Source organism: Lytechinus variegatus, chromosome 1 (assembly GCF_018143015.1).
Source record: "Lytechinus variegatus isolate NC3 chromosome 1, Lvar_3.0, whole genome shotgun sequence".
In the NCBI taxonomy this organism is placed as follows: Eukaryota; Metazoa; Echinodermata; class Echinoidea; order Temnopleuroida; family Toxopneustidae; genus Lytechinus; species Lytechinus variegatus.
Window position 1 is genome coordinate 70,271,258 of NC_054740.1, and position 25,357 is coordinate 70,296,614.

The 25,357-nt window shown below is 34.3% G+C and overlaps 1 protein-coding gene across 1 annotated transcript in view; it reads right to left on the reverse strand.

The window, feature by feature from the left end:
- The window catches only part of LOC121431742, a 47,641-nt gene that overhangs the window by 15,968 nt on the left and 6,316 nt on the right, over positions 1-25,357 (reverse strand). Inside the window, exons 4-38 of the mRNA XM_041629437.1 lie at positions 24,995-25,036; positions 24,455-24,538; positions 24,031-24,099; positions 23,527-23,604; positions 22,910-22,996; positions 22,327-22,374; positions 21,520-21,603; positions 20,699-20,854; positions 20,021-20,281; positions 19,349-19,408; positions 16,659-16,739; positions 16,330-16,374; positions 15,862-15,936; positions 15,545-15,589; positions 15,068-15,142; positions 14,751-14,795; positions 14,274-14,348; positions 13,956-14,000; positions 12,485-12,559; positions 12,175-12,273; positions 11,409-11,483; positions 11,143-11,190; positions 10,091-10,252; positions 8,687-8,956; positions 8,338-8,403; positions 7,660-7,743; positions 7,159-7,206; positions 5,965-6,048; positions 5,434-5,520; positions 4,665-4,694; positions 3,611-3,766; positions 2,861-3,118; positions 1,781-1,939; positions 900-1,172; positions 383-535 (exon numbers count right to left, since the gene is read on the reverse strand). Coding sequence (XP_041485371.1) covers positions 383-535; positions 900-1,172; positions 1,781-1,939; positions 2,861-3,118; positions 3,611-3,766; positions 4,665-4,694; positions 5,434-5,520; positions 5,965-6,048; positions 7,159-7,206; positions 7,660-7,743; positions 8,338-8,403; positions 8,687-8,956; positions 10,091-10,252; positions 11,143-11,190; positions 11,409-11,483; positions 12,175-12,273; positions 12,485-12,559; positions 13,956-14,000; positions 14,274-14,348; positions 14,751-14,795; positions 15,068-15,142; positions 15,545-15,589; positions 15,862-15,936; positions 16,330-16,374; positions 16,659-16,739; positions 19,349-19,408; positions 20,021-20,281; positions 20,699-20,854; positions 21,520-21,603; positions 22,327-22,374; positions 22,910-22,996; positions 23,527-23,604; positions 24,031-24,099; positions 24,455-24,538; positions 24,995-25,036 — 3,582 coding nt within the window. The remainder of the gene's footprint in view (positions 1-382; positions 536-899; positions 1,173-1,780; positions 1,940-2,860; positions 3,119-3,610; positions 3,767-4,664; positions 4,695-5,433; positions 5,521-5,964; positions 6,049-7,158; positions 7,207-7,659; positions 7,744-8,337; positions 8,404-8,686; positions 8,957-10,090; positions 10,253-11,142; positions 11,191-11,408; positions 11,484-12,174; positions 12,274-12,484; positions 12,560-13,955; positions 14,001-14,273; positions 14,349-14,750; positions 14,796-15,067; positions 15,143-15,544; positions 15,590-15,861; positions 15,937-16,329; positions 16,375-16,658; positions 16,740-19,348; positions 19,409-20,020; positions 20,282-20,698; positions 20,855-21,519; positions 21,604-22,326; positions 22,375-22,909; positions 22,997-23,526; positions 23,605-24,030; positions 24,100-24,454; positions 24,539-24,994; positions 25,037-25,357) is intronic.

The following is a 25,357-nucleotide window of genomic DNA, read 5'->3' on the forward strand; positions in this document are numbered from 1 at the left end:
TGTCCATGGGTTAATTAGAGGTGAAATGTTGCATGTCGTACAGGACATTTGTGAGTCCCATACGACACACAACGTATTCGCCGTTAATTCACCCATAATCAAATATTTTTTGTTTGTAATCAGCTTTTCACATGACTACCCACTATAACTTTATTATTGATCAAAAAATAATTTTTCATTGCTCAAGCAATCAGCTAAGAGACTAGAAATTGTTGACAATATTGTGTCAAATTTTGGGTCACCATATTCAAACTACAACTTTAGACCAGTTTGAATTTAATCCGAGTTCAGATTACAGGCCTATACATCCGCTCAGAAAGGAAAGCAGGAGCAAATATCCTAACTAATATCAGTATACATAAGTGACTGAAGCTATATTTACTTATCGTATAACTTGACCCATCTGAGCGACTAAATATCAGGTACAACAGGTCAGCCTCGAGATTAAATGAAAATTGTAAGGTTGCAGGGAAATTAAGTTGTTCAGCAACCGTTGTCCTTTCAAGCGATGTCTCAGAAGAAATCTCTCGACTTGCTGACATTGAAAAAAAACAGGAGAAGCAGAATTAATAAATGTAATCATAGCATATTTATGAGTTTTTATCACTGGAAATATACTGTAAGGGATTGATAGCAGATTTCTATTGAAATATAATCTAGGATATTCACAGTCTAAAAAAGGGTTTAGTCAAAAAGAATTTGAGGTACACGCACTAGATTTAACCTTGAAATTAGATGGGATTGAGACAAAATTTTGTGTAATATATCCAGGCCAACTATTGAATGTAGTATAATTGTTTTTTTTTTGGTTAGATAAACTGTGGTTGGGGGTATTCTAAAAAAAAATGGAGAAAAGAAAAACACCGAAATCGACCCAAGGAAAAGACAACAGGATGTACCTTCAATCTCTATCATCTGTAGTTCTGTGAAATCGCCGTCATCTGTAGAAGCCGAGACAGATTCAAACCGACGACCTTTAGGAATGTCAGCGATTAGTTGGCGTTCACTATCTGGATTAGTATTCCAGATCTTGAGGTAACCTCCATTCACATCAAAGAATATTTCAAATTCCTTATCTTTGTTTGGGATGATAAAGTTACCTGGTACCTCATCGCTTACCAAATCTCCTTGGTAAGTGATTCGGGATGCTTCTGTAGACTCCGTGCTCAGGTCTATAGCGGAGAAGATTGAAAGAAAAAACACTGTTATGACCATGGTAATAATATTAAAGCTGATATCAATGTAAAATCAAATCGAAAAAGACAAAGGGACCATCTTTTACACACACACATATAGAGAGAGATTTTGTGATTAGCATTCCGTAAAAAGATTAGTTTCGTAAGGAAGGATTCAATTTGCAGCTAGTATACAATTAAATATCTGTGTTATCAGTTCCAGACAACCATTTTCCATTTGACAATATATGTATTTTCAAGACTTTTCAAATTTGAAACATCTTTAATAATTTTTTTCAATTGAAATAGGTGGTATGTAATCTGTTTGACCACTCACCTGTATGGAGCACCTAAAAAATGACCCATGGCATAAGTGTAGTAAACTGCCTTAGCGGTATTCAGGAGACACAATGCTCACAGATTTTCCATATGGCGATGGGAGAAACTTTCTTTCTTTCCAGGGGTAAATTCAATGTGTATGCATTTTCTCTTATGACTTAAACCCTTTCTCCTTCACCCATTTCTTGTGTTTAAGTGTATAGGGGTGTCAGGGAGGGATAGAGCAAGTGTAGGGAAATGGCAGTCCTCAAGGGTATTGTCCTTACCGGCTATGTAGCAATCTTTACGATCAAAACAAAAGTAGAATCTGACGAATGTGGCCACGGTGCGTATTCTACAGGACAGTGAGGTTCTTTTCGAACCAATATCCTCAAAGGCAGTACTGCGAGTCAGAGGTCCACCAGAGCTAGTGAGTTTTCTGCCCACTAAAATCATCAAAAAATAGATATAGCATATCAGTATCAATAGAATAGAGACAAACTATTAATCTTTCAGATAATCATGTGATTAGGCCAGCACCAGTAAATGAAAAAAATGTTTAGTGTATTCAGATTGATAATCATGTCATTACATATTTGTATTATTTTCTGTTGAAGCATTTCTGCCCTTAAGTATTGATGTCTTCAAATGAAGTAAAATAGATAGTAAGGGCCAAATATTGCACATATGTATTGGTCTTAATACCACTTAATTCTTTTGTCAAGAACAGAAAACATATAATGAACTTGTATAACTAATGCTAGCTATCTGATCTCCATATTTTTTTTAAGTGTTCTGTAATCACTTTATAACTTGGCAATATATATATTGATATTTGTAAAAACTTAAACAGGGGCTAATTTTGTTTGGATTCTTGGTATAGAATAGATTGTATACATGATATTGTAATGGTAATTAACCATTGACTATTTAATAGTCCAAGACACTAGTTAAAGCTAAACATTGTGGAGTTGGCGTTTAGGGTATACAAAGCTGTAAACTGTGTGGTTTGAACACAAAACTACTGAAGAATTCATAAGAAAAATGAACAGGGTATGACAAAGTTATGAAAATTTGAAATTTTGCAACAATTGTATGCATGTCCTCAGGAACATGCTATGAAAAAAGTGGTGTCATCTCCCCCACTTTGTTAGTTATTATATGAAATATAATAGAAATAAATATTATATTAATATTAGGATTGACAGCTGATTTCCAGGGTACGATAGTAATTCCTGTTTTGATTTTTGTCATAAGGAATAGATTTACCTACACACTGGTGAAGTAGGCCTACCATTGAAATGAGAACGTTTATTAAACGAAACTGATTTTAAAAGAATATATGAAGAGTGCATTAAGGTACATACTTCTTCGGAGGCGGATTTTCACCTTTGTCCATTTTCCATCTAGTGTGGACATGTAGATATCTTCGACTGATGAACCTTCTGGTAATTCAACCGAAAGCCGGTCTCCACGGTCATTGACGATGCTCAATCGATGACTTGAGATTAACACGTTCAATTTGGTCCTTCTGGTAAGTCTAATGAAGGCTCCCTTTGTGCTCTCAGCAACTTTGGTGCCTTTGTAATCAATGTATGCGCGAGAATCATCCTGTGTACTTATATCTACAGAAAGAGAGAATAGACAACAATGCTGACATTCTAGACCAGTGCACTTGGAGTATTTGAGCAGGGGACACAGTACACTTTCTACATCATTCTTGCAAAATAACAATGGATGTCACATCAATTTGGCATGGCATTGACATCAATTAATACAGATCTGCAGATATCATGGTTAACGTAAAGGAAAAGGTTGATGCTGTATGAATAGGTAGGGAATGGGGTGCTTTGGATAACCATTGTGATATAAACAAACGGATGCTGTCGTTAATACTGATACTAATAACAATAACTCATTAATCCACACCCTATGGGAAGGGGTTCAAGAACACCTTTGGCAATCTCACACTAAGATCGACTTTGAGGGCACAGGTGTAATTTAGCACCTTGGTCTGATACTAGCTGGAACAAATCAATTTGTAATTTCATTTCATTGCAAATTTTTATGTTCCATGGACTAGATGGTCTAGAGTTTGTAAACCATCACAAACTTACAAGCAGTGAGACAGTCTTTGCCATTTGGTGCCATGCAGAATTCTAGATCGAATCGAGCTGCCCTGGTTCTGACATACATAGACATGGCAAGTTGTTGTTCATCAAGGTGAAGTGCATGAGCCCTTTCTTTCCCACTGAGAGTTCGCCATCTATAAACTAGAAAGGTGATACGACACAATGAGATAAAAAGAATTGATATAGAATATCTATGAATAATGCACATTTATGGGTGCCCCAATTATCTAGTTGCTGATATTCAATGATGCTTAGTACCTTGGTTTAGCTCCAGCTGCCCAATAAGGCACTAGATGCATTATTCCTACCAGTTATTCATTTATCTCATCTGGGTTGGGTGCAGCACAATCAATATCCACCTGAAGGATATGATACCATGCCTGGGAATTGAACCCTTAACCCTCTGTTTCAAAGTCCAGACACTAACTCACTTGGCCACAGTGCTCCACAATGTTAGGTGCTCAAATCTATGGGTGTAATGATCCCAATTTTTTAGGGGCCCAAACTTGATGTATGGAACAACATTTTTAAAAGGTCACAGGTCAGCAAAAATGCTGTCCCTCTGAATCCTGAAAATGCTTATGTAGTGTGGTTTCTTTTTCTTTATTTTTTCTCATTTTTTCCTGGTGGTGGGACTTTTGTTGGGTCATGGCCACCAAGCCCCCATCTGTACGCCATTGCTCAAGACGCTTACACTACCAAGGCTAAGCTATTGGCTAGCAATTCTACTGCTCAAAAGGAATTCATTCTTGTCATTCCCATTTTACCTCACCTTTGGCGAGTGCAGCACGATAGTAATACCATTTGTGACGTAATCACAATAATATGAAATTGTTTGAACAGTCAACATAAGGCAAGTTAAGGCAATTTTGAGACATAATTCTTGGCCATCAGAGCCAACTTAAGTCAAATGTGGCAGTTCCTAAACTCTGTCAAATTTGTGTGATTTATCACTGACAATTGCTAATTTGTTGACAATAAGGAATGCATGGTATAGGCCTACATGTGAAAAATTATAGAGAAGCGAATGAAAACTTACATTTGCCCATTCGAGATCTCCATGATCCACCTGTTTTACAGTAAAAGAGGGAATTCATCATGATAATGATAAAATTTTAGTGATAATGATAGTACTTTACCACTCCCAGGGGATTCAATCCATGTTTCAGAGGCAAAAATGTCTAAAATTATAATAAAGAATTTTGTGCGGAAAGGAAGCCGATAATTGAAAATTGCAGGTTTAAAAGTAGCTTTAAGATAAATTCAATGGTTTTATTGCATTTTCTCATGCTTTTGTAACTATTTGTATTGCATTTTATGAATCTTAAATAGTCAAATTTATGGGGGGGGGGAGCAAATCTGTATGTATGCCCTTCCACCAATATTTTCACGCGAAGTGGTGATCGCCCCCTGCCCCCAAGGACTGATACATACTACTACTTCTACCAGGGGCCGTGGAACGATTTTCCAAGGGGGGGGCTGACCATGCAAAAAAAATCACGATCCTATAGTCACTCTTTCTTTTTTTTACACGGTTTTGGAAAAAAAGTGGGGGGCTGAAGCGCCCCCCTGCTTCTGCAGCCCCTGACTGCTACTACTACTAGTAGTATTGTTGCTGCTGATGTTACAGAAATGATGTTAAAGGAAAGTAGCCAAAAAGAGGCAAAAGCCGGTATGTTGCTACACCCTACAAGTTAACAACCAATAACTTGTACAACAAAATGTGAACATTGGAGAGAACTAGACCCATATACTTTAATCGAAAATAGACAAGAGAATTCTGGTATGAATGAAGCAATCTGTCCCACCTCTTCTACTGCCCCATTGCCGTCTGTCCTTATACCTGTTTCGCCTGGATGCAATTTCTGTATATCCAACCTCCTTCCTCCTACTCTCTGGTTGAATGAATTTAACAAATCGAAAAAATATAGGCATATATTAACCAGTGATAATTTCTCCTCATAAATGTTAATGAGCTATAGTGAGTATGGCCCTATGTACGTATCAAGATACATGAACACCAATGTAGATGCCAAAGATACAATTATGATCAATCTCATTCTACTTGAAATTTTCCATAAGATATATATAAGTACATTTTTTTATTTTTTCATTCCATTGGATTAGATGTACTGCATTCCATTGTCCAATTTAAAAAGGGACAGATTGTCCAACTATCTTCATCATCAGCAATATGTTCAAATTCAAATGACAATTCAAATAAGTTTGTATTCATTTAAACAGAAATAATGATGGTGATAATATTGAATTCATTCAGCAGCAAGGTATCTTTTTATACCATTATAAATAATTCATTCCACATTATTAAGAATATTTACCTCGACTCCTACCATTTCCCCTCCTTCGTCCTCCATCGCTGTCATTTTCAACTTCACTGTCTCCGCCATTCCTATTTCGGTTACCTATTCATGAAGATATCAATAAATGATATTTCTATACACTAGTGTACCTACGGGGGGGGGAGGCAGACTGCCCCCCTGACAAGTCACAACCCATGCAAAGGATGTATCCCCCCCCCCGACGAGCTTGAAGACCTTTTTTTTTTGCTTGTCAATTTTTCTTCTGGTTCGAAATCCTATATTTGTGGTTGAAGACCTTTTTTTGCCCCCCCCCTGTGGATAATCCTAGGTACGCCACTGTTTCTGTATCAATATCAACACTAAATTACAAAACAAATAAAAATAATGATCAATAGTTTATTCTCCCTTTTCACCCTTCTTGTTCTCTTTGTGCAGTTGTAGTTTTATTGCTTGACTCTTGGTTTATTATATTTTCTCTTTAGCCCCTGCTACATGGTCTTAATTTCATTTGTCTTCCTTTAATATCCCAGTGTTAATCTGTTTTGGGGTTCTCTCAAAGTTTTATACTACACCAGGGAGTGGAATGTGGTAGCCAAAAATGATCAACAACTTCATTGACAGATCCAGGATTTCATGAATTATTGATTATACGTCTTTGCCATTATCATTATTCGTCTGGGAGATTGCTGATTCCGTTTTGCATTAAAAAGGTTATTTCACGTCCCCAAATGGACCCAATTCTCGATCCCATTAGAAGTAATCTGCCAAACACAATAATAAAACAAGGCTTCACACTGAAAATGTACAAATTTTTCTCCCTACTAAGGGGGGGGGATCATTTCCAAAACCGGTGACCCATTTCATAACAGGCGAGTACTATATAGTCACACCAACGAAACCGACTTCGTACTGAACATTGACATGTCGTATGAAATAATATATATGGTCAGTCTGGGCACCGTTGCATAAAAATTACTATTAAAGTTACTTTGCCATCCGATGGTAACTACCATGGAGACGCTGATCAATAGTCAATCGAAACTGAGAATTCCATACAAGTTGGCATTGGATGGCAAAGTTACCATAATGGCGAGTTTTAAGCAACGGGGCAAACGAGTCAATTTTGCAGGTATGGCACTGGCCTTTTATTTAGTGCCACACCCTATTGGATACATGCCTCCATATGTTCAATGAATAAAATAATAAGTGTACCTCGTTTTCTGCTTCTGTCTTTACTTTCAGAACTGCTTCCACTAGAGCCTAGAATGAAAAGGATGCAGGATAATGTTGTTTATACTTTACGTAGTTATACCGATTTCATTGCAATGTACAGTACATTAAAAAGGATAGAATGTTCTATCAACATTAAAAGTACAATACTACACATGGCCTCAAATTGTTGTGGAAAGGGAGGGGGGGGGGGTACACATACCCAAAACACATGGTTCAAGTTTCATTCTTCAAAATGCGATTGTGACTGAAGCAAATTACATTAAAGTGTCATGCGAGTCACATTTTCAGATGGTATGGAAAATGTATGGTTTACTTTTGTGTCTCAAAATAAACATTATAATTCGTCTATCAACTGAATCCAAAAATCAACTCGTCGCTAACCAAAGTGAGTCACTCTGTATTCATTTTAAATCTATTTAAATTATAGTATAGTTCAGCTAATGTTAACTTCTAAAGAAAAAATATATAATAGATATCTACCTTCACTATTTCCCTTTCCTCTTATACGTCCTCTCGTGCGTTTAGTTTCAACTTCAGCATCTCCAACGTTCCTCCCAAGGTTCCCTGTTCATACATAGGATAAGGATTAATGGCATACATTGTCGGATGTCTATATTACAAACAGAAATAAAGATTATGGATTATCAATTCTTCATAATTTCTTCTTCTGTTGCTGTTTTTTATCTCCTTTTCGACTCCGATTTGTCTTTGTCTTTCTTTACAAGTTACATGTTCAGACATTTTTCCCATTCCTTCTTTCTTTCTCATCCTTTCTCTTTCTTCTCCTTTCCTTTTCTTCTTTATTTAATTTTCTTTCTATGTTCTTCTCCTTCTTCTTTTTCTTCTTCTTCCGTGATTTGTGATGAAGATCCTTGCATTGGCATTCATTGGCATCCCACCAAACACCTGGGTGGAGAGTGAAAAGTGTGTTTTGACGCTTTGTGATAATGGGACGTCATTGTGTCTCGATGGGATATGAACACACGACCCTCCCAGTATACAAGCTGAGAGCCAGCATGTCATCACAAAAAAAAAAACATGTTTCTAATTGTGCTATTATTCACACATTACAGAAATCACCAAAGCAATGCCCATATAAATTTTCCCAGTTTAGGGGTAACACATTCTTTAAATGTATCACGAGCACATTGTATTTACCTCGAACACGTTCTCGGACTCTGCTTCCGTATCGTGATACAAACTTGGAGAGGAAATCTGAAGAAACTGAATAAGATTTTGAGAAAAAAAAATTGTTAAAACACGCGGACACATTTTTGTTTGTTTTTTAATAGCAAATATCAACAAACATCAGAGTCTGTGGCGCAAGCATTACAGAGCCTGAAATCCCGTAATTGGGCAAAACAAAAGATTGAATAGTTTGATAGGATATATATATATATTTTTTCATCATGTCAAAAGTGTCCTTTTTATGGGGGGGGGGTATCACGTCTTTTACTCTTTTGCCACCGATTCCCCAGTATACAAAAGTGTGAATAAGCTTACTTACATTCGATCTGTTTGACTTTCAGCGACGTTGTAACGTCCGATCCACCATTTACAGTTGCATAACAGAACCTATAACCGACCAATACATCCTCGTCGATCACTGCCACCATTTCTGCTCCTTCAATATCATCATTCCTGATAACGAGTCTCCCTGATGCATATTTGATGCTGAAGGAAAAATCCGAGCCTAGTGTGTAGAATGAGCCCAGCATTGGCTCGCACAAATCCTGTCCACCAAGCCTAATGGATGATTCTCCGGAAGAACTTAGAACTGTTCAGGATGATATTCAAAAATAAATATCCGATTAAACATCAGTCTATTTAATATCTCTCTCTCTTTCTTTTTCCCTCCTCTCATGATCCAATACGTCTATAGATATTTTTTTCTTTAAAGGTCAAGTACACCCCAGTATTTGAATAAATAGAGAAAAATCAAACTAGCATCACACCGAAAATTTCATTAAAATCGGATATAAAATGTATGGCATTTTAAAGTTTCGCTTATTTTTCACAAAATAGTGATATGCACAACTCTGTGACATGCAAATGAGTCAGTCGATAATGTCCATCACAAACTATTTCTTTTGTTTTTTTATTGTTGAATTATACAATATTTCATTTTTTACAGATTTTACCATAGGGACCGACTTGACTGAAACATATAGGGATTAAACAATGCTAATTCCACATGTTCAGGGAGGTATTAATCACTGTTTCACTTGACAATGAGGAGAAAATTAGAATATTTCATATAATAAAATACAAAAGAAATAGTGAGTGACGTCATCAGTCTCCTCATTTGCATACCAACCAGGATGTGCAAATAACTGTTTTGTGAAATTAAGCGAAACTTTAAAATGTCATAACTTTCTTATCTTACATCTGATTTTGATGAAATTTTCGGTGTTATACTTGTTGGATTTTTCTCTTTTTATTCAAATCATTCTTTTTTGTTGGGGTGGACTTGTCCTTTAAGGGACAAATGTCTCTCCTGCAATATTTCTCTCAAACTGTGATTTATCATACAAAATATGTGACTCCAAACTTTGATAATGAATGCTCCATAGATTAACCAGAATATAATACGTGTTTGAATTGTATTACAATTTCTGATAAAAAGTTTTTGCTGATGTGGTTTACGGTACACCGTGTAGAGTGTTATAGAAACAGTGGATAGAAGAAGAGAAGAAGTGGATAGGCGAGAAAGTGGAGATTTGAGAGTAGAGTATTCTTTCTTGAAAATAGTCCTGAAAAGGACTGTAAACCAGAAGGAATGTTGAGTGAGAACAGCTTGAGTAGCAGAGCTGGTGAGGAGATGCTGGCTTGAGTCGGCGATTAGAGATGATGAGTAGTAGAGAGACTCGACGTTTCGGACAGATGAAATCATGATATTCCCATTTCTTACCAATAACGATACTGTCGTCGAAGGAATTTTTGCTCCTAGTAAACTCGATCCTGATCGATTCTGAATCAGTGCTGCCAAATTCAAACTCCAGATCTCCGTTCTCAGATAGCCCTCTAAGCACCTGTTCACGTTCACCCCGTCGACATTGGAAAGTTCGCCATCCTTCACAACAAAATAATAAATGTAATTATTGGTAAGACTCAAATTAAAACCATCTCTAAAGGAACGATTTCTTAGTTTGAGTTTGAGCTTTTGTGACGTATAATCATAGAAAAAAACACCTAAAGTCAGCCTTTGTTTTTCACAAAGGGCGGAAATCCCAGGGGGACGTGTCCCCCTACTCAAAATAGTAGGGGAGGACACAATATCAAATGTCCCCTACTATTTTTGGTCCTTCATGATGGTAAGAAATTCATCATTCAAACTCGAAATAAAACATGTATTTTAGGACGAGATGACCTTATTTTTGTGATGATAACATTTTTTTTTGCTTGTCAAATTTATTTTTGCTGTATTTAGCTGAAATTTGCGGTGATATCCTTTTTTTTCCTTGTCAAATGTTCTAGCCCCTTGTCCCCCTACCTTTTTGGAGAGATTTCCGCCCCTGGTTTTCAGCAAGGCCCTATAATCAACAATTAACTCGATAATTACATGATTTACATTGGCATTAAAACAGTAAAAATCTACCTTTTGACAATAAAGGTGTAACACAGGAAGCTACATGGGAAAGTGGAGAATGAAATTTCGGGCCTAAAACATGGTTGGATCATAGGTTTCCTGGCAATCTCACTTCATCTTTTCCTGTGTACTTTCAGGGTGCCACAAGGCTCAGCACTTGGGTCGGCATTATTCCTGATATATGTCATTGACATTTTGTGAGGGCATCTTGTCAAAAAGCTGGCTCGTCCTGTATCGCAAGGTCGACATGAGATGTCCTTAAAACCAATGCACTTATAGGTTATTACTGTATTACGCTTATACAAGAAAAGGCCCAATAAGAAAGAAAAAGATTGTTTAATAACGACAAAAGCTAATCACATGTATATTCTTACCTCGTCTTCCTGATTTCTCACTGCTTTTTGAACTGCTTTCACTAGAACCTATCGATACAAAAAATCAAGCGGGAAAGTTCAGTTATTTTGTGACTACCAGATGTTGACATTTATAATCGATAACCACGGAACTGTTCTTTAAGAACTAAGTGACCAATCAAAATGACCTTTATTTTGTTTGCTATTTGCTTTTACCCCTACACCTCCAGTTAAAACTCTTCTTGGAGTATTTCGGAGGAACGTCATACCAAGTACATCACGATTACCTTTTCCTTTCTTGCCACGTCCTCCACGCTGACGTCCATAAGCAACTTCTGCATTCCCAACTTCAACTTGGCCTCCTGTAATCATAATTCCAAATAATATTTATCTCAATAATTTAAATGAATTGAATTTAATTCTATGATTAAATCATAATTGGAATGCATGATGAATACTTTAATTATGAATACCATTATTACTAATTACTACGTGTATTTCATTTTGCAAGGAATTTTTTCAATATAAATAACCTTACCTCCTATGCCATTGTTCTCTTTGCTTTCTGAACTGCTATCGGAACCAGTCAAAAAATTGAAACATTTACCCACTTGAAATCATGTTTGAGTGTATTTTACTCTAATACAATTAAAATCCAACTTTATATTTTTGGCGTTAAGTTACGTGCTAAGTATCAAGACTATTAGAAGACTTGGATATCTTTTATGCTGTCTATGGTTTTTGGATTTAATACCATTACTTGTAAGGAATTCACGAGAATTCTTATTTACTCGTTTGCAACATCTAATCTTATTTGCGAAAATCAGAGTACTACTTTTTATTATGTTATTCAGATATGACAGAAAAAACATCCTTTATCAAAATAAAATTCACTAAATCTCGTCTCATCTTTAAGCAAAATCAAGTCATACTCACATAATAAAGGGTATACATGGGGTGCAATTTAGTCTTGAATACTAATATTACTCATTACTGCACGATTATCATTTTCAAGGAATATCCCCTATAACACAGATGAAGACTAAACCTTACCTCCTTTGCCTCTTTTTTCTTTGCTTTCTGAACTGCCACTGGAATCTAAATATATAATGAAAACGTTCACCAACTTCAAATCAAACTTTGAGTGTGTTTACTCTGATACAATTTAAATCCAAACTTATAAGCCCGACGCGTATGCTAACATCCATTTTTATCTATTGAAAGCCTTCGAAATATTCTGATGTGCTTTTAGGTGTAAGAATGCAAGAGAGATCTTAATTGATTGTTTGCTACATCTACTCTAATATCCAAAAGTCGAGAGTGGATTAAGATGAATTCAACTTTTCCAGATATACAATATTACCTTTTCCTTTCTTGCCACCTCCTCCACGCTGTCGTCCATAAGCAACTTCTGCATTCCCAACTTCGACTTGGCCTCCTGTAATTCCAAATGTATTTCTTATTCATTTGTTGTAATATGGTTGATTCCACGGTCAGTCGCACTATTAGGTTCCATAAAATGGATTTTGTAATGTTTCTAAGCAAAACCAGCAATTGTTTCTTTCAAATTATCATGGATTAATAACATTAACATGGTGCATACCTTTCATAAATCCAATATTCGCTTTAGTCGAAGCAATTTACTAGACCAGATTATGCTTAAACATGTGTTATTTACTTTTCTACCATGTTTACTTTTAACGGATTTTTATGTCCACAATAGATTCAAATTAGCCAAAGTTACCTATTTATCACCAATAGGATTACTAGTCATGACGCCTGAATACGATCAATCAATGAATATTCCCAATAAACTGTATACCAAGACTATTTTTTTTCTTTCACCCTTAACAGGTGCATTTATTTTCCAACAAAAATCTCACATTCGGTTACAAAGCCATATAACATTCTACAAATACAGTTTCAACGTTTCAGGCAAATTGTACATTTTTCGTTTTCCCTTTTTCACAAGAGCATTATTGTTATCAATTCGTATTTTAAGTTCCTTCAAAAAAGTAAACCACAATCTTTTCTTCCTTTGATCTGTTCCCTTTTCGTTCCTCAGAATCAACATTTTGTATATGCTCCAGAAAGCAATAGACATGATATCATCAATACTTTTTTCTTGATAATTTTTCAACAAAGTATTAATGTCAAAGCAAAGTTCTACGTTATAAACATTCTTAACCATCATAAACAGATTATCGAAAAAGGGAATGTTCATTTTGCATTTCAACAAAACATGAAGTCTTCTGTGCAATTACAAGCTTCACACTTGTCAGAATTGCTAAGCTGCCATAAAAACAACATCCTTCTAGTAGGAATCAAGTTATACAGCATTTTGAAATTAAACTGTTTCAATTTGTTTTCTTTTGTATTTTCTAGATTTCTTTGAAAGATATTTTTCCAATTTATGTAATCATCAGTTAAGTTTGTCCAGTATGATGGACCATCACTACTTCTTTCATATGTTAATAAGATATGATAAAACAATTTACTGGAACAAAACTTCATTTCTTTTTCTTTTTGACGCACTGGTATTTTTGGAATTTCTAACAAACTGGTTTCCTTTATATTATTCATCCAAACTTTCGGTACTGCCTTTTGTAATTTGGAATAATCAAATAGGACTCTCGCCTTTGTTTTTTCAGCATGAAAGTTTTCTTTCAATTTTGAAAAAGATATAAATTTACCTTCAATACAAATATCTTTCAAAAAAATTATATTACTTGAGTACCAATCTTTGTAGAAAAGTGGCTGATTATCATGAACGATATATTTGTTATACCATAAAATCTGATTATTTGAATGAATACCAAGACTATATACTTTACCTCTCTTTCCACCATTCTCATTGCTTTCCGAACTCTCAGAAGAACCTGTCAAAATAATAATCACCAACATGAACTCATGAGCTTATTCTTATACTATAACATTATTGAAATAGATCTTTATGATTTTTATATTAAGTCACACAATTAACTTTCAAGAACATTGTTGCCGTTAAAAAAACATTTTGTCTCTTCTATCTTCGACCTTGTTCCATGAAATATTAAAATCAACGAATTGAAAGAGATCTTCTTTGAGTATTTCCTACATCTAATTTGATTTCTAAAATATTGTTGCTATTCAATATTGCATCAAACATTTACCTTTTCCTTTCTTGCCACCTCCTCCACGCTGTCGTCCATAAGCAACTTCTGCATTCCCAACTTCGACTTGGCCTCCTGTAATTCCAAATGTATTTCTTATTCATTTGTTCTAATATGGTTGATTTCACGGTCAGTCGCACTATTAGGTTCCATAAAATGGATTTTGTAATGTTTCTAAGCAAAACCAGCAGTTGTTTCTTTCAAATTATCATGGATTGATAACGTTAACATGGCGCATACCTTCCATAAATCCAATATTCGCTTTAGTCGAAGCAATTTACTAGACCAGATTATGCTTAAACATGTGTTATTTACTTTTCTACCATGTTTACTTTTAACGGATTTTTATGTCCACAATAGATTCAAATTAGCCAAAGTTACCTATTTATCCCCAATAGGATTACTAGTCATAACGCCTGAATACGATCAATCAATGAATATTCCCAATAAACTGTATATCAAGACTATATATTTTACCTCTCTTTCCACCATTCTCATTGCTTTCCGAACTCTCAGAAGAACCTGTCAAAACAATAATCACCAACATGAATTCATGAGCTTATTCTTACTATAACATTATTGAAATAGATCTTTATGATTTTTATATTAAGTCACACAATTAACTTTCAAGAACATTGTTGCCGTTAAAAAAACATTTTTGTCTCTTCTATCTTCGACCTTGTTGCATGAAATATTAAAATCAACGAATTGAAAGAGATCTTCTTTGAGTATTTCCTACATCTAATTTGATTTCTAAAATATTGTTGCTGTTCAATATTGCATCAAACATTTACCTTTTCCTTTCTTGCCACCTCCTCCACGCTGTCGTCCATAAGCAACTTCTGCATTCCCAACTTCGACTTGGCCTCCTGTAATTCCAAATGTATTTCTTATTCATTTGTTCTAATATGGTTGATTTCACGGTCAGTCACACTGATTAGGTTCCATAAAATGGATTTTGTAATGTTTCTAAGCAAAACCAGCAGTTGTTTCTTTCAAATTATCATGGATTAATAACGTTAACATGGCGCATACCTTCCATAAATCCAATATTCGCTTTAGTCGAATCAATTTATTAGACCAGATTATGCTAAACGTGTTTTATTTACATCTTCTACCATGTCTACTTCTAACGGATTTAAATGTTCAAAATAGATCCAAATTAGTCAAAGTTACCTCTTTTTCCCAATAGGATTACTAATCATAACGCCTGAATACGATCAATCAATGAATATTGCCAATAAACTGTATATCAAGACTATATATTTTACCTCTCTTTCCACCATTCTCATTGCTTTCCGAACTCTCAGAAGAACCTGTCAAAATAATAATCACCAACATGAACTCATGAGCTTATTCTTACTATAACATTATTGAAATAGATCTTTATGATTTTTATATTAAGTCACACAATTAACTTTCAAGAACATTGTTGCCGTTAAAAAAACATTTTGTCTCTTCTATCTTCGACCTTGTTGCATGAAATATTAAAATCAACGAATTGAAAGAGATCTTCTTTTGAGTATTTCCTACATCTAATTTGATTTCTAAAATATTGTTGCTATTCAATATTGCATCAAACATTTACCTTTTCCTTTCTTGCCACCTCCTCCACGCTGTCGTCCATAAGCAACTTCTGCATTCCCAACTTCGACTTGGCCTCCTGTAATTCCAAATGTATTTCTTATTCATTTGTTCTAATATGGTTGATTTCACGGTCAGTCGCACTATTAGGTTCCATAAAATGGATTTTGTAATGTTTCTAAGCAAAACCAGCAGTTGTTTCTTTCAAATTATCATGGATTAATAACGTTAACATGGCGCATACCTTCCATAAATCCAATATTCGCTTTAGTCGAATCAATTTATTAGACCAGATTATGCTAAACGTGTTTTATTTACATCTTCTAACATGTCTACTTCTAACGGATTTAAATGTTCAAAATAGATCCAACTTAGTCAAAGTTATCTATTTTTCCCAATAGGACTACTAATCATAACGTCTAAATGTGATCTTTCAATGAATATTCCCAAAATTATAAAGATTTTATTTTACCTCCTTTGCCACCATTCTCATTGCTTTCCGAACTCTCATCAGAACCTGTCAAATTAATAATAAAACAATCACCGACATGAATTGCAATAATTGTGAGCTTATTCTTACTATAACACTATTCAAATATCATTTCATGAACTTGACATGAAGTTACGTTGATGCGTTTGTCTTACTTTCTATTTTAATTCAAACCAACAGAGTGCCAATTTGAATTTCCCTCTAAGTTATATTATTTTCTCACGGTCATTTGTTATGCCGCCAGATCATTAAAGAAAATTGCGTAGAAGTACGATAAATGCCAGTTTCCATTTCTAGATACAATGATTTACCTTTTCCTCCTTTCTTGCCGCGTCGTCCATACCCTCGTCCATTACTAACGTCTGCATTTCCAACTTCGACTTGGCCTCGTCCTGTTACACAAACAATTTGAACTCGGTGGTCTAACTATATCATCACAGAGTCTGTACACCTAGCATCCTCTCAAACAATTATGCTGACAAAAAGATAAACCCTAACTTTGCTTTTGAAGGTTTACTGATTTCCAAACCATGATTATCATGAAAAAGTGGATTCGTTACAAATGTATTTGATGGGGATTCTTTAAATTATTAATAATGTACCACAAAATAAGTAACAGTGACATTTCCTTTTGGGGCACAATCTTGCATTCTATGATTTATATTAAAAAAAACTAAAATCATCCCTTTGCATCCTGAAATGTGCGATACGTTCATGCATTATTTACTTCTTATTGCATCTAAATCTAAAAGTGTGTGAAATTTGGACATATTTTTAAAACTTGAGAGAAAGCGCTTAAAGTCACATCTTTGGTTGCATGATGAAATACCTCCTTAAACCCAAATTTGGTTGGGAATCGGTCCATGGGGGCCGTAGATATAACCTCATGAATACATAACTAGCTCCATTGAAAGTCTATGACCTTGTTCTAAATGTTTGTCATCATGCTCTACCAAAATATGGTATCAAAAACGCTGAAATGCATAATAAGTTTTTGTGACGTCATCACTTTTGTACTCTATAAGAGTTGCTGTAAAATCGAGGGAAAAATGGAATTTGAGTATGAATCAACATTATAATTGATACTTCATGATTTTCATTGGAAGTTTTCCATCACAACCCTATTGAAAAGGGATTAAACCAAGTGCAAACATATCTCACACAAAAATGGTAATTATTTGGGAGAGGATGGTGTTACTGGAAATATTTTGTAGTTTAATGCTGATGTCCCGTTTAATCACTCAATTTTACGTACTTAGCAAATATATGTAGATACACACACTCACACACACACACACACACACATATATATATATATATTATATATATATATATATATAATATATATATATATATATATTTATATATATATATATATGATAAATATATATATTATATATATATAATATATATACATATATGTATATTATATATATGGCCATGCGTTTTGAGTTGGGCCCATTTCCGTTACAACTCAAATTTTCCTCGAAAATCGCACCATTTTATAAAATTGTATTTTTTTCTTATGTTTGACATCCTTTACCCATAAAAGTATATATATTCTGAAAGGAAATTGTCTGAGGAATTCAAAAATGCAATCAGAAAAGGCATAGGGTAATGTCATAAAAAGTTAAAGGTCAAAATATGTGGAACACTGTGAAAAAAAACATACTTCCCAATAAATCTGAGAATCAGATAAACTTTACACCCTATAGGGAAATAACATGCATATTTCAACTCTTTAGAGTGAGACCTTTCCAGTGATATATAACTTGTTGGGGATAACTCTACCAAAATAACTGGGCGCAATCGTCTTTTGAGACCAAATTTCACATCACAATTTTTGCGGGTTAATATGTATCAATGCTTGATTTACCCCTAAAATATTAATTAGTCTTGCCTTTAGTTGCATAAATACACTTGCAAACACTAACCAGTATATTATAATATATTAACTGTGGTTATTATGAATAAAAAATGATTTCATTTGACTCAAATTGTGGGTTTCGTCACCTCTTGGCTCAAAGACCGGTGGACCACAGGTTGACAACTGAGAGTCAGGTTTAACATATAAATATAGGAAAAATGTGAATGCACAATGAAAAGTCCTCATTACTGCTTGAGCTTATTTAAAATTAGTGTAAACAAAAACAACTGACAAGTTATAAATTTTTCATTAATTAAAATTGCATAAAAGGTGTATTTATATCTATTATGTTACCAGAGTAATCTGAAGATTCTGACACAAAGTTATCACTATCAGTCTACGCTGTCAATATTGAAACCATGAGGTCATAATTATTAAAACAATAGATTGATTTATCTCTGAAGCCTTTAATTAGTTTGTGCTTTTCTATTTGAAATTTATGCAGCTTCTAAATTTTATTCAAGGTGTAACCCACAACTGTATTTTATCTCTCCTCATTTCCTATACATCAGACAGTCAGAATTTCAATCATGTTAATTTCATGTTTTACATCAATTAATTATACTAATTAGCTTAATTAGGTACCCTTTAAACTGAAAAGTTCAAATTCGACCAACTTATGATTGAAGAATAAGCTAGTGAGCCCCAAAACTATTACATATTTAGGTACTGTGATGTTACACATTTAGTTTCTTAATGAAATGAAAATTTATGCTCCCCTCGTCTACCACCATGCAAAAATGGCCAATTGATGTTACATAATTGCTAATTACTGGTAAACGAAGTAATCTCAAGTATTTCTTTTTCTTTTAAGTAATTGGTATAAAGATTCCCTTTAATATGATACCAAATATACCCATGTAGCACATGTATTTCAAGTTTTATACCATTAATTATTACTGTGCTTGTCGTGCAAATGTAACGATACCACCTATTCGCGGGCCCAACTTAAAACGCATGGCCATATATATATATATATATATAATATATATAATATATATATTATATATATATATATATATATATATATATCAATGATTTTCTTAGTCTGTTGAATGAATCATGAAAACTTACCGCCTCCACGTCCTTTAACTCTGTACCGTCCTATAAACGTTGAGATCTCAGTTTCGGAAACTTAAACATTGAAAAGGGATAAAGTGAAAAATATGATTAAGGCTGGATGTCATATAATGTGACTGCAATTAATGTCAATGATTTCATCAGTATATACATCCATGTATATAAATAATACAGATATGTTTGTGTATTAAAACGATCTAGTTGACTTAAAATATACCCTTTTGATTTCGGCGAGATAACACCTTCTAAATGAGACTTCAAAGCATATTTTATACCACTTTTTACTTACCAAACTAAACCGGGGGTCGTCATTTTTTCAAGCAATCTGCTTATAATAATAATCCTTCTCCTGCAAACTGTAAATGTTCAATTTTCTTTGTTGGTAGTAGATCACACAATCATTCAACAGTGTGAATTACATCTTCGCATTGTCCACTTATTATTCGAAAAAACTGTGAATACACTGCGAACACACTGTGAACACACTGCAAATACGCAGTGAACCCGCTGCGAGTGCAGAGTGAATACATTGAATGCACTGCTATAACAGAGTGAATGCACTGTGAACACACTGCGAACGTAATGTGAACTCACTGCGACTGCACCGTGAACACACTGTGGCAGTTTCTTTCCCAGCAGGGAGTTTCGCACAGTGGCTCAACTTACATTCAAGCTCCTTAATCTGTAGCGAGGAATCTCCTTTTCCACCATTGGAAGTGGCATAGCAGTAGTTGAAACCACTCAATTCATCACCCTCGACCGATGCAGCAAGTTCAACCCCTGATAAAATGTTCCTGACAACCAGACAATACCGAGTGTAGATGATAGTGAAGGAAAACCTCTTTCCTTTTTCATAGAATGATCCAATGGGGAGGCACAAATCTTCACCATTAAATTTCATGGTCGATTCACCAGAAGAGCTTAGTACTGTAAAAAAAATAATAACAAAGTGAAGTGCAAATATATATATTTTTTAGAGGTGTCCTAATGGCTAATACTCCAAAGCGAAAATAAACATTATGAATGGAAAGATGACAAAGTATAGTATCAATAATACGTTCTATAATGTGACATACGTTAAGAAATACGAGAAATGATAGGCAATACCACGACAATAGTTTCGTAAAAGGACACTATGAAAAACAAGATATTGGACAATGTTCATGTATTCTATTGACATTATCATATACATGTTAGATTTTGCACACATAATCATAATTGCTGGCACGAGAAAGAAAGGAAAATTCTTTGATATAATACAGGGGAGTTATATACGATGGGTAAATTATCAGAAGCTTTGTTTTTCTATTCTGGAAATATATATCTATTTTCTTAATCTCTTACCAATCTCAAGACAGTTCTTTCCATTTTTATTTCGACAGAAACTGAATGAAAACGATTCGGCAGAGCTAGTCATCTCATACTCCAGTTTCTCATTCTCGGTGAGATCTTCAAAGACTAGCTCTCTTTGTCCTCTCCTACATGTGAACGTCCTCCACTCTGAGGTAAGTCAAAATGAAGTAATCATCATTGGTTTAGAATAATGGTGAATACTTGATATAATTTCTAGTTCTTTCAGAACATTTTTTTTTACCAATGTGTCATACCATTACAATTGAAAGTCACAGTTTAAAGGAGTTCGTTATTAAATATTGACTGGACTTTAAAAATAATTGAATGTACAGTCCAAGTGTCAGTTACCTGTCAGTGTCTTTGATATGTTGTAAATATATAACTGCAATTTTTTTCAGTTGCCCAAAATAACATTAAAATTTTATTATTATAATTATTTTCCCCAGCAGAGAAATTAAGCGATGATTTTTTTTCAGTCACGGATATTTCGAAGTGTCTGTAAGAATTTGATTTTATTTATTATATTTTTATTCCACATGAAAAATGAAAGATACAACACACATTATAAGATATAAAGTTTAAGGCAAATCCACAAATAAGTAGGCCTTAACTTACATGATTCTCGCAAATGCAAAAATCGAGGTTCACCACCACCTTCATCAATACCATCATCATTATCATCATCATCATCAAGTATATGTGCAATCTCATTTCAATCTCCATCTTCACAGGCATTTCTATCCCCTCCCCATACGATCTTTGACACAAAATCACCTTGATTCATAACATTTATTGATGTACAAATATTTTACCATTTCGGTTTCTATTTCGAGATCGACCACCACTCCGTACTCTCTCGACCACCGTCTCAGCATTGCCCTTGTCCGCTTTTCGTCCTTGAAATAACAGAAAAGATTGGTATCGAACAAACGAAGACAAAGAACGGCAAATGGACACATACATGTCATATCATGAATATAATGGTAACGTGTTTTGGAAAATTCATACTTGTGCTAAGAGTAAAAAGGGTGGATTCTTTCATGTATATGTATTATACTATTGGCGCCCCAATTAATACTCAAAAAGTGTTTATATCGTATTTGATCCAAAATATATTTACAAAGAAATCCTTTCCTATAGAAAGAAAAATTCAAAACCAGAAAGAGATGGAAAGGGAGCTCGTAGAGGGAGAGAGTATGAGAGAGTGGGGTGTGAGAGGGAGGAGGGGGCTATATTGAGAGATGGAACACAAAACGAGAAAGTGCAAGGGTGAGTGGTGGACATTACTCAGCAAAAAATCCGGTGTTCATTGAACACCAGCCCGGAATCTATACATGTCCACACCATAGAAGTATTGAAACAACACCAGTTTGGAATCAAACCGATGCTGTTTTAATACTAATTGGTGTTGTATAAACACCTTTCTGGTGTTAGACCAAAACGAAACTGGTGTTGTTTAACACTTCTCTGGTGTGGACATATAAAGATTCCGGGCTGGTGTTAAATCAACACCGGTGTTTTTGCAGTGTATATGCAAAAACTAGAAGACATGTTCATAAATTCTTTTTAAAAAAAGAGTTACATTAGGTCCCGCATTGGGTATCATAAGACAACTTTACCTCCATTTCTCCTGTTCATTTGGCCTTCCGAACTGCCGCCTTTAGAACCTAATGAAACATTGGTGAAGTCCAGTTAGTATGGCCTAAACTTGTTCGAAAGCTGAAGTCGTCGGTTTCAATTACTTATTTTTGCTCGTAATACTTTAAAATATAACTTTTATTTTTTATAAAAAGAATGATAGACACTAACTGATTATTAACGATTTTGCTTTATATAAGCTCTCCTTCTTTTCCTTTTCCAGAACTGAATTAATTGAATCTACACTCTAAAAAATGAAGTGCTTATTTAGCAGTAAATTGGCTTGTATAGTGACTGCACTTTGAGTGCTGAATTTGAATGACTAAATCAGCACTCAAAGTGCAATCACATATCATATTTTGCTTGACCTTTATGTTGCTAACGCCCACCCCCCCCCTTGAACACCATAAAATCAAAATGCTTTATTCTGCGTAATTTTTGTTTTGTCCAAAATCATACCTCATGCCTGTTCAGGAGCAATACATCTCTATTAACTTCTTAAGCCAATATCCCCTTAACCCCGGATTCCATATAATTAATTATATATGTAGTTTAATGTCCTACCACTTCGATCTTTATCTGTACGTCGACCACCTTCTCGTACTTTCTTAATCACAGTCTCAGTGTGTCCCTTGTCTCTTTTTCGTCCTCCTAGATACAACAACAAAAGATAATATCTATTATGCGAAAAATAGTTATTTGAAATATGAAAAAATCAAATATTTCCACTTTCCTCCAATTCACTTTGATTCAATTAAATATTTATTCAATTCCAATGAGACATGCATAAATCGCGTCGAAACTCCCTTAAAATTGAGCAATTATCAATTCAAAATATAATATTACAATTGTAATAATAAACAGCATACAAGACAAAAAGAGTATTGATTTTGGGAAGTCATAAAAACCCGGATGTTATTTTCAAGATGACCTACCTTGATAAGAATACAGTGTATTACGTTTGTATTAAATCCATTAAAAATTATAATTGAATTCAAAACAGTTTATGATGAAGATGTAAAACCTGGTTTTATTAGTAATGGTACTTGTTAGGTCATCTCCCTTCAGTTTATTTAAAGAAAAAAAGATCTGATAAAATGTGAGAATGAGACATCGGACAATTGTACTAAATCAGTCATCCGTTTAAAAACAAATCAATTATTTTTAGCTATCTTTCATACCATTATCGTCTCCATTTTTGCGACGACCTCCTCCTCCTTGCTTGACTTCTGTCTCTTTATTTCGTTCAGTTTTCTTCCCTGGTAAAAAAAAATAATAAAATCAGACAATATTTTGACAAATGACAAATTTTATAATGATATTGTCTTGTTTATCCCAGATTTTATACAATGTTAGACTTCTGGGGCTTGTTCCATAAAAAATAGCCTTAAAAGCTTGCATACATCATTATGACATTGACATTTAACACATTGAAACACACTGACAATAAATTTACTAAAGATGCAAGAGGCCCCTCGTGATTCTTAACAGAGTCCCCTTTTGTTGCAATTAAAAAACACTTTTTAAATCAACAATCTGTGATTTAACAGATAGTTGCAGAAAATGTGTAATACATTTGTTTGGATTTGGTTATGAATTAGAGATGACTTGAGCATATTGCATGAATATTTAATATAATGATCACATTTAAAAAAAAAATAAAAGACAAATAAAATAATCATTACCTTTTCGAGAAGTTTCCTGAGTTGTTTCTGTATCCCCTCTCTGGTTCTTCATTTTACCCTTGCTACTCTCTTATTAGAAAATAGAAATAAGGACAACCATTCAATACTGACATTCTTAAGATTTTTAGACGAGTCTGCGAGCTAACTGATGTGCATCATTTTTAAATGGGCACTTTTCATTGATTATATATATCATGTCTGTCAGTGTTATTCCTATTTGTTTTACTTTACTCACATTAAACATTTTCTTACATCCTTGATATTAACAAAAAGTATGCAGCATTTTTACCGGGATTTTTACCAGCACTAGTATGCCTTACTGATGTATCCAGGAGAGGAGAGTTGATGGCGGTTCCCATCTTAACAAATTCCCCCTCTCTCCCTCTCAATCTGCTCGTAATAATCTATTTCTAATAAAATTTACCATTTTCTGTGGTGATGGTCTTCTCATTGGTTGAATGTGACACTTTCGTGAAACCACTTTGCTGGATATTCAGGCCTTGAAGACCTGATAATGAAAGCATGATTTCAAAACAGCGATTTAATTTTACTTCCCCCTTAATATCAATGTTTGATACATCTTATTGAAAAAGATGCATCAAGAGAATCGATACTTTTTTCTGTCCAAATGTTTATCTTGGATTCATCTGTTCCTAATTTGTTAATATGCAAATTCTATGGCTTAATTTATTGTTGTGTAAAATGTACAGTATACAGCTCAAGCTAAAGAAGGAAGTATTTTCTGAAGCAGGAGTAGACCTGCAGTATAAAGAAATAAGGGCTAGGTGTAATGTAGACTTATGTAAATTATTCATACATTTTGTGTTAAATTCAAAATCTGTCGTAACTTAAACTGAAAGAAATATTAAGCTCCATAACGTAAATCAGGCGTTTATAGGTGCATATAAATATTGAATATACGCCAAATATTTTGTTGAACAAATTTTTGTCTTCATTTCCTTACCTGATCCTCCGCTATGTGTGAAACGGTCATTATTATCTGCAACTGTGTAAATCATAATGATAATGAAGAGAAGGAAACGAATATTTAAAAAAAAAGATGGAGAAGATATTTCAATCTTTACATAAGCAATGTGTATGCCCGACGGTCAGTTCTGAGTCAGGGTATAACGAAAGAGGAGGAGGCGAACTGAATTTAGAATATAGTTTAAGAAAATACAACTTCCGGTTTATTTGAAAATGTGACCAACGAAAAATTCACGAAGCAAAAGGGGCGAAAGAGTTATACCATTAGTCTATATGGTTGCAATTTACACATATATACAAATGTTATAATGACATATTGCATTCTATTACCTTACGATGC